General features: G+C 40.3%; 1 protein-coding gene across 14 annotated transcripts in view; it reads left to right on the forward strand.

Annotated features, from left to right (window-relative positions):
• The window catches only part of Spice1 (spindle and centriole associated protein 1), a 65,579-nt gene that overhangs the window by 39,152 nt on the left and 16,837 nt on the right, over positions 1 to 9,590 (forward strand). For all 14 annotated transcript variants that reach the window (XR_003851692.1, XM_029570350.1, XM_017801641.2 and 11 more), the window contains exons 8-11: positions 5,338 to 5,477; positions 6,083 to 6,220; positions 6,837 to 7,102; positions 9,256 to 9,387. Coding sequence is in view for 13 of the 14 variants with exons in the window: in XM_029570350.1 (XP_029426210.1) it covers positions 5,338 to 5,477; positions 6,083 to 6,220; positions 6,837 to 7,102; positions 9,256 to 9,387 (676 nt within the window). In the remaining variant the exon portion in view is untranslated. The remainder of the gene's footprint in view (positions 1 to 5,337; positions 5,478 to 6,082; positions 6,221 to 6,836; positions 7,103 to 9,255; positions 9,388 to 9,590) is intronic.

The raw sequence follows: 9,590 nt of genomic DNA on the forward strand, positions 1-9,590 counted from the left end.
ATGTCCTGCATTGTCTCTAGGGGGTTCTCATTGTGCTCCTCTAGAGGATTACTGGTATTTGGTGGGGATATGTTATTTTGGTTTTTCATGTTATTATTTTTTCTCTGTGATTTTGACATGTGAATTTCTTTTGTAGTTTCTGACTCTTTTGTGCTACTCTGGCCTTCAAGTTTAGTTCTGCTTCTTCTTTTGAACTTTATGTGTCTTTGTGGTTTACTTTTTGGGTATGAAGAGCTGGTTCGTCTAAGCTTCTAGTTCTCTCTTTTGATTTTATATTGATGTGGCTGGACTGATTTTGTCTTCAGGAGTTCCGCGGTGGCCCACTTCCAATGTGGGTCAGAAGTTTTCAGACTTTCCTAAGAATGCTTTTGGCCTCAGGAACTTGGGGGTTGGACTGACCTGAGACCCTAACTGTGGCTGGCTGTACCAGGCAGGGATGCAAAGGCTGATGGGGTGGGAATAAGCCCCAAGATTTCCCAGGGAGTGGATTGAGTAGTTGGGTTGTACTGGATGCAAAGGATCAGGGAGAGGCAAGGTAAGCCTCGGAGCCCCAGAAAGAGGCTGTCAGCCCCAACAAGAGGCTGGTGGGTGTTGCAGGATCAGGAAGCAGAGAGAGGTGGGGGCGGGGCCGGGTCTAGAGGCAGTGCTCCTGGGGCCCAAGGAAGGCACCAAGCCAGTTGGGGGTGAACAGGGTCAGGAATCAGCAGTGGCTTCCCAGGTGTCTGGGGCCCCAAGATTAGGAATGGCACAGGGCCCAAGCTTGGAGTAGAGAACAGCGGGGGAGGTGGAAGGGTGAGCGCGGCTGGCGGCTGGCGGAGTCAAGGCGAGGAGGGCTCCACGGTAGACTTACCCTCAGAGAGGCCTGAGGGCAGGAGAGCGGGCCAGGAGAGTTAGCCAGTGGTGCAGGTCGGGTAGTAGGGAGAGGTGAGGGCGGGGCCAGGTCCCGTGGAAGCTGTGCTCCTGGGGCCAAGGAAGGCACCAAGCTGGCCTGGTCGAAAACGATCAGGAAGCAGCACCAGTTCCCCAGGTGTCTGGGGACCCAAGACCAGGAATGGCCCAGGGCCCAAACCAGGAGCAGAGAACAGTGGTGGAGATGGAAGGGCGAATGAGGCCAGGGGAGTCAATGCACGCAAGGCTCCGAGATGGACCCACCCGAGAGGCCTGAGGGTAGGGTAGAAGGCCAGGAGAGTTCTCTCTAGTGTTTTTAAAGTTGGAAATAAATTATGTAGTGTTGGGACTAACTGTTCTTTGAAGGCCGATAGATTTCTCCTTTGAAGCTGTTTGTGGGTAGAGCTTTTTTGGTGAAGAACCAAAGAATCGATTAAATGCTTTGTTTCTACTATAGCCAATTTTTGTAATTTATATTTTCTTAGGAAACTGTTTTATGTAGGTTAGTCAATATATTTTCACTAAAAATTACTAGTATGTCTATCCTTCTAGAAGTTATGTTCCAGTGCTCATCTACTGGATTTATGAACGGTTGTTAGCTGCCATGTGGGTGCTGGGAATCAAACCTGGGTCCTCTGCAAGAGCAGCCAGTGCTCTTAACCACTGAGCCGTCTTTCCAGTCCTTATTTTCATTCTTCTAATTGACAAGAATAAATGAATTTTGCTCTAATCACTACTTTAAATGTGTATGTACCATGCAGTCTGATAGTGGTTTTTGATTTTAGAAATGAGATTTCAGTTCGCATTTCCCTTTTTACTTGAATAACCTCATAGACAATTAAAACAAAACAACTCCAGACCTCTCTATTATTTCTACTTTAATTGCACATCATTCAGATTATGGATTGTAATATTTCTCCTTGTGGAATGTAATGATGTTTTCTTTATGACCTAGTCTGTGATCACATTTTTTGTGAATGTTCCATGTGCATGATTGAAAAGAGGATATAATTCTATTAGCAAGGTATAAAGTTCTGTGTATATCATAATACTTACCTTTTTGTGTGTCTATTTCTTCTGTCTCATTACTTATTTCTATCACTATTTTATGCTGAGAGTTGTGTGGTAGAGTTTCCTAGGATTAGTGCCGTACTGGTTTTCTTCACTTCTGGTTTAAGCATACTTAATTGAAGTTCAGTACTTTCCTATAAAGATGATTGCTGTGTTTTTTTAGTACATGAATGTTCGTAAATGTTATGTCTTCATTTTGATTAACTTCATTTGATGGCTGTATCATACAGTCTCCTTTGTCATACTGAATGCTTTTTGGCTTCAGTCTGTTTTGTTTGATACTGGAAATGAAATCTCTACTTATTTCCCATTGTCTGTGCTATCTTTGCTTTATTTATTTTTATTTTTATTTTTTGATAGGGTCTTCCTGGTCCCAGCCCACCTGGAACTCACTAGGTAGACCAGGCTGGCTTCGGTCTCACAGAGATCGCCTGCTTCTGCCTTCTGAGGTCTGGGATTAAAGGCATGCACCACCATTTATATTTAATCTTTCTTAGTCTTTTGTATTTCTTAGCCTTTGAGAATTATGTTATGTGTGCCTCTTGTATTCAGTGGAGAGTAGGATATGGCCTTGCTAGTCAGTTTGAAATAATTATTCTTTTAATTGGTAAAGTAAGCTTATAACACGGGTTGATATGAGTGATGTGTCAACTTTGCCTTATTATTTCAAAATCCTGTACATTTTACTATAGTTACTGTTTTTATCCCCTTTCCCCCTTTTTTCTGTTGTTGAAATATGATCTCATTTGACTTGGTGTCGCTGATGCCTTTAGTCTCAGCACTTGGGAGGTGGAGGCCTCTAGAGGCACCTGGATTTCTGTGAGATCAAGGCCAGCCTGATTTATATATTGAGTTCCAGGCCAGCTAAGGCCACAGGAAGACCCTGTCTCAAAAACAGACAAGCAAAAAGACCTCAAACAAAGACAAAAATAAAGTCTGATCTCACGTCATAGCCCAGGCTGATCTGGAGCAGTCTGTCCTCCTGCCTTAGCTTCCTGTGTGTTGGGATTACATGCTTATACTGTGACCAGCACTGTTTCCTTTTCTTTATGGTTTTTTCTGTTCTTTAAAAAAAGTACTTGATATTTAGGAAGTTTGTGGTTTGATTTTGGTAATTACCTTTGTATATGTACCTTGTCAGTCCAATGTTCTTCTATAGCCTTCTGCTGTCAGGTACATGTTTTTTGTTTGTTTTTCCTTCTTCGTATTATATATTCAAGCAAGTTGTTCTGTGTTCCTGTTCTTTTCACCCTTCTCCCCATCTTGTAGGTGCATTTCTATTTGTGATTTGATAGAAAATTGCATACTACTGCCAGGTGTGGTGGCACACGCCTTTAATCCCAGCACTTCAGAGGCAGAAGCAGAGGCCAGCTTGGTCTACATAGTGAGTTCCGGGCCAGCTGGGGAGACCCTGTCTCAAAAAGACCAAAAAAAAAACCCAAAAAACATTGCATGCTGTGCTTCTACCTGTGTCATGATTTTGGTGTTTGGTTTTTATCCTACAGTTCTGATTGAATGCAGTGAATACTCACCCAGTCCTTCATGGTGTTTCCCTGGTTAAACTGTAGTTAGATCTCTTGGTTAATGAAGCTCATGCTGCTGGGTTTGTGAATAGAGTATTCCGAGTTCTTCAGCAGCTTTCTATAGCTTCTGTACTTCAAGGACAGCTTGACTAGATTTCAAATCTTGGTTCATACTCTGTTGGCTTTGCGTCTCTTGTTCCACTCCTGGTTTCCCTTGTGTGTCCCCCCTGAGAAACCTGATGCTAGAATAATTGTCTTGCCTTTATAGGTAGTTTGGTGGTTTTGTCTAGTGACCTGACAACCTTCATCTTTAAAATTTATGTCTTCTCCCTTTGAGTATTGATAAGTCCTGTAATTTACCTGTCCAGGTCAGTTTGTCGTGTTCCAACAGTTGGTTCTTTTAAGTTAGAGCTTCGGTCACCCCCGCCTCGACTCCCCATGCTAGAATGTTGTCTTAGGTTACAGTGGTAGTTCTCTGTTGATGCCTTCTTTCTTTTTTCAATGGCTCTATTTATAGATGAAAAAAAAAAAAAAACAAACAACTTCCTGCCATTCATTTCATGTGTGCTTTCTCTAGCCCTTTGTGTTCTGCCTGATCTTATTAACTATTCTCTTTGTTGTTTGCCTGAAATTCTTCAGTGGTCCTTTGAAATTAATTGTTTATTAGATAGTTCTCTGTTGGACGCTTAGAATTAATCTTTATTTCTGAGTAACTTTTTCTTTAAAAAAATTTTTCCTGTGTTCATAAATTCTTTTTTCTTCATGATGTTTCTATTTTAATTTTAGTCTTTAGAGTTTCTGATTCAAGGAATATGTGTGTGCACACATTCCCATAATCTTTTGCTCTCCCTCCAATTTTCCCTTTGCCCTTGTCTTAGGAAGATGTTGATAGATAAGGCTTAAGTCTGTAATGAAAGGGTAGATTGTCTAATGTGTAGACAGGCTCTTTTGAAGAAGAGAGAAACCCAAAGGGGTACAATCATATATTCATAATTATTTTAGAGAAAGAGAAGGAAAGGTGGGACCATAACACACAACCATAAAAAGGCAACTCCTGTGTAAGGAACCATGGTATATTGAAACAGGAAGGCAGATGAATATTTCTAACTCAAGATGATTGGCCTTTTGGCTACTTACCCATTAGTATTAGTTTTGTTTCTGTTGCTGTGATAAAACATCTGGACAAAAGCAGCTTTGGGCGGAAGGGCCTATTTTGGTTCCGTTCCACAGAAGATGCCATCTGTTAGGACAGGGAAGGCATGACAGCAGGAGTATGAGGCCAGCTCGTCACATGGCATTGGCAGTACAGAATCAGAGAGTGAAGAAGAGGTGGGGCCAGGCTGTAAGATCTTTTTTTTTTTTTAACTTCAAAAAAAATTTTATTTATTTCTTTTTATTTTATGTGTATGCATGTATTGCCTGCATGTAGGTAAGTGCACCCACATCATGCAATGCCCACAGAGGTCAGAAGAGGCTGTCAGATCCCCTGGGACTGGAGTTATGAACAGTTGTTAGCTGCCATGTGGGTGCTGGGATTTGAACCTGGGTCTTCTACAAGAACAACCAGTGTTCTTAACCACTGAGCCATCTCTCCAGCCCCTAGGCTGTAAGATCTTAAGCCCCACCTCTGTGATGTACTTCTAGCAAGCATCTATTTCCAAGTAGTGCCACCAGTTAAGTGTTCAAACATAGGAGCCCATGGGGGCATCTCACATTCAAACCACAACACTTTCAGTTTAAGTCAGAAGTATTGTTACTTTAATTGTGAATCGCTAAAAACTCTTTCAAATCAAATATGTAAACAATTGGATAATTTAAGTGATAGCACCTATTAATTCTGTCTCATAATTTATAGATTTCTTCACCAACTAAAGGAAGAGAATTCTGAGTTGATTAATCAATTGTGGACTAATATTCAGCAGAAAATAGCCACCCAGTCACAAGTAACTCCCCCAGGAACTCCATCTTTGACTCCTTCATCAGAGGAACAAAAAGGTTACTCTTTTGCATTAGTTTCTAGTAGTTGTTTTGTTTTTTTTCCTGGAGCACAGTAATTTTAAAATGCTAAATAACTTGACTTCTTTATGCATTCTAATTGACTAAAATACCGATGAATCTATGAGTTGAAATATTTATTTATTTATTTTGTTTGTGTTTTGAGACAGAGTTTTTCAGTAGCCCCAGCTAGTGTGAAACTTGCTCCAGGCTGGCCTTGATCTCACAGAGATCCACCTGCCTCCAGAGTTCTGGAATTAAAGGTGTGTGCCACCATGTCCAGCCAGTTGAAATACTTTTTAAAAAGTACATTTTACTTATTATTTGTATTTTTTTTTAATGTGTATGAGTGTATTGCCTGCATGTATATAAGTGCACCCATGTCATGCAATGCCTGCAGAGGTCAGAAGAAGGCGCTGAATTCCCCTGGAACTGGAGTGAGTTACAGTTGTTAACTGCCATGTGGGTGCTGAGAATTGAACCTGAGTCCTCTGCAAGGGCAGCCAGTGCTCTTAACCACTGAGCCACCTCTCTAGTCCCCAGTTGAAATACTTTTAAAGGAAATTTATTCACTTGAAATCTTGTTGCTGTCCTCTTCCCTTCAGTTGCTTTGAATGCTACTGATGCTGTCAAGAGAATCCAGACCAAGCTTCAGCCTGAAGACTCCACAGAGACTGTAGACTCAAGTTATATCGTGGGGCAAGTGCTGAACTCAAGGAAGCAAAAACAGCTATTGAATAAAGGTTCAGTTCTTCGTAGTTTACAAAGATGAATTATTATTAAGCATGCATCTTGTTACAGCTTTATTATTTTTAAAAAATATTTATTATTTTTATTGTACGTGTATACGTGTATTGCCTGTGTGTAGGTAAGAGCACCCGTGTTGTGCAATGCCGGCAGAGGACAGAAGAGGCTGTCAGATCGCCTGGAACTGGAGTTACAGACCGTTGTTAGCTGCCATGTGGGTGCTGGGATTTGAACCCGGGTCTTTTGCAAGAACAACCAGTTTTCTTAACTGCTGAGCCATCTCTCTAGCCCTGTTGTAGCTTTATTAATTACTTTTTAATTACTATATTAATTAATACTTTTTCCCCTCAGGCTAATCCAGTTGTAATAGTTAAGTATAAGTTTGTTGAGGGAAAGCTAAGAAACCCTTCCTGACCCATACAATGTGGGAAAGATTATCCTAATATATTCATTGTAGATAATGTAAACTTTGTTTAAACTTTGTAGAATTTTTATTATAAAATTGTGGTAACTTCTTTAATATCTTTTTTTTAAATGGAAAACAACAAAATAGTAATGTTGTAGTTGCAATTTTTCCTGGTCTTGAAACAGAATGACTTCTGTCCTTCTCAGTGAAAAGAAAACCAGATTTGTGTGCTCCTTCCAAGCAGAAGAAAAATATGCTGTCAGCTAGCACAGCGTCCACAGACTTACCAAGTAGCAATAATTCCAGCCTGGATGTCCTCAAGCACATGATAAATGAAGTGGAGTGTGAGATGGAGGAATATGAACGGTGGACAGGACGCGAGGTCAAGGGACTGCAGGGCGGTCAGGGGCTCACAGGCTTCACCTTGTCACTGGTGAGCTCTCTCTGCCGCCTGGTTCGGTACCTTAAAGAGGTAAGAGCATGAGGCTATGTGAGTCTTCTCTTCAGGAAGAAATATAGATTGATTTTTTTTTTCCCCCTCCTTCCTTAAGTTATTGCAATCTCCAAATAAAGAACAGTTAAATTTGAATAGTTCTATTTAAAATACTCCATTTTAATTTTAGTTTATCTGCATCAGAATATGTTTTAAGTCTCCCTCTACCATGCTTGGGTAAATGGTTTTGATGTTGCTGTAAGCTTTAGCAAATTACAGTTAGTACGGTAAATCTTCTATGAATAAAATAGTGTGTGCTAATTGTAAGTATGACTCTTTGAGACCATTATGTGTCAAATAGCACTGTTAACTGTGTTTTTATGATGTGCTTTCCTCTGCTTGCTGCTCACATATTAGCCCAGTTTGGAGAGTTGCATTACCTGTAATATGTGGACTCACAGGTGGGAAAAATCCTCATGGTGTCTGTACGACTGGTAATCCAGCTTCATTGTTTAAGTGGGAAGTGTCTTGTTGTGAAAATAATTTACAGAACAAACAAGAATTATTTGTTTATAAATAATAATTGGCATCAGATGCTGTAGAATTAGCTGGGCATTTCATCTTTTATAAACTCTAATTAAGGAGCAGGGATAATAGCTCAGCTGGTAATGTGCTTGCCATGAAAGCATGAGAACCTCAGTGTAAGCCCCTGAGCCCTGTGAAAATGCCAAGTGTAGTGGCTTTCTCTTGTCCCAGTGCTGGGAAAGTGGAAAGTGGAGACAGGATCCTTGGGGTTCCCTGCTCAGCCAGTCTAGCTTAATTGGTGAGCTCCGGTCAGTGAGTGACCCTGTCTCAAAGGGGGTGTACTGCACTTCTGAAGATGACACTTAAGGTGGTCCTCTGATCTCCACATTCACACAGTTACACACGTGTACACACACATAAAACAAAATCAGCTTAAGTTTACTTATACTTAAATCTGTTGAACAAATAGGACAAAAATGTTTAAGAAAATTTTACTTTAAATAGTAGATGTATCTCTCTGGTTTAGGTGTAATTTGCTCTGAAGGTGTTTTCCTAATACTGCCTTTTAATACAGGATTTGTGGTACCGTCAGACATGTGAAATTTTTTCCAGTTTAGTTATTTTATTTAATGTATATGAATGTTTTGCCTGCATGGGTTTAAGTGTACTATGGGCCAGGAGAACTGGAGTTACAGATGGTTGTTAACCAACATGTGGGTGCTGGGAACTGAACCTGGGTCCTCTGTAAGAGCAGCCAGTGCTCTTAACCACTGAGCCATCTCTCCAGCCCTGGATTGTTGTTGTGGTGATTGTTGTTTTAAGTGAGACTTTTATTCTGTTATTATTTTGTTCTTCCTTTTGGAGTGCTAGTGTGCTTTTTATGAGGGTTATTATTGTTAGTGGTGTTTCTCCCCCTCCCTTTTTTATCTTTTTTTAACTTTGTTCCTTGACAGTTCCTTGTATCTGTATGTTGTGTTCTGATTGCTGTGTCCCCCATCCTCTTACCTTCCTCCCCTCTTACTATCCCCTTCCTCCTTCCTCCCGACAGTGTTCTTTTCCCCTTAAGTCAGGGGTCTTTATATGGAGACTCGTTCCTCAGAAAGTATTACAGACTTAGCAACATGTACTTTTTAACTACCACTTAGTTGACCAAGCTAAACAACTTACTAGAAATAGTCAATATAGTTTAATGTAGTTGTTTTAAATTCTATTTTAACCAACAGTTTTTGAATTAGTGATACATTCCACAGCATGTAATGCAAAGATAGAGAACAATGTAGAATGAAAAACCTAATTCTCATTCCTAACTTGTAGCTAATCTGTTTGTTTCCTTATCTACTGTCATGACCAGATACCAAAGTGCCTTTCTAGAGATGATCTCTATAATCAAACAATATTTGTATATATCCCTCCACTTTTTTAAGAAAAGGTGTAGTTATTTAATTCTACATACATTTAAAGTGTTGTTTCTATTTAAAAGGGGAACGAGGACAAAAAGACATTTTGTTGAACTAAATGTAAGCCCTGACAAAAGCTTTGAAGCATCACTGCCATCATAGCCTCCGCTTCTTTGTAGTTATCTTCTTTGCTGGCTTGACTAGAAACTTTTAGCTTTCAGCATATGATCTTATTTGTGGAGTTGATTTATTTTTATTTTATTTTTTTAGAGTGAGATCCAGCTACGTAAAGAAGTAGAGACAAGGCAGCAACTGGAACAGATGTTAGGTGATCATCGAGAGCTCATTGATGCTCTGACAGCTGAAATTCTCCTTCTCAGAGAAGAAAACCATACCACACAGGTAATCAAATGCTTTCCCCAAATTTTCTATGTTTAATAGTAAAATATATATTAATAAACATATAGGGTGGCTGGAGAGATGGCTCAGCGGTTAAGAGCACTGACTGCTCTTGTAGAGGACCCAGGTTCGATTCCCAGCATCCACATGGCATCTTCGAACCGTCCTTAACTACAGTTCCAGGGGAATCCAAAGCCCTCTTCTGA

Source organism: Nannospalax galili, unplaced genomic scaffold (assembly GCF_000622305.1).
Source record: "Nannospalax galili isolate Female #2095 unplaced genomic scaffold, S.galili_v1.0 scaffold743, whole genome shotgun sequence".
Lineage (NCBI taxonomy): Eukaryota > Metazoa > Chordata > Mammalia > Rodentia > Spalacidae > Nannospalax > Nannospalax galili.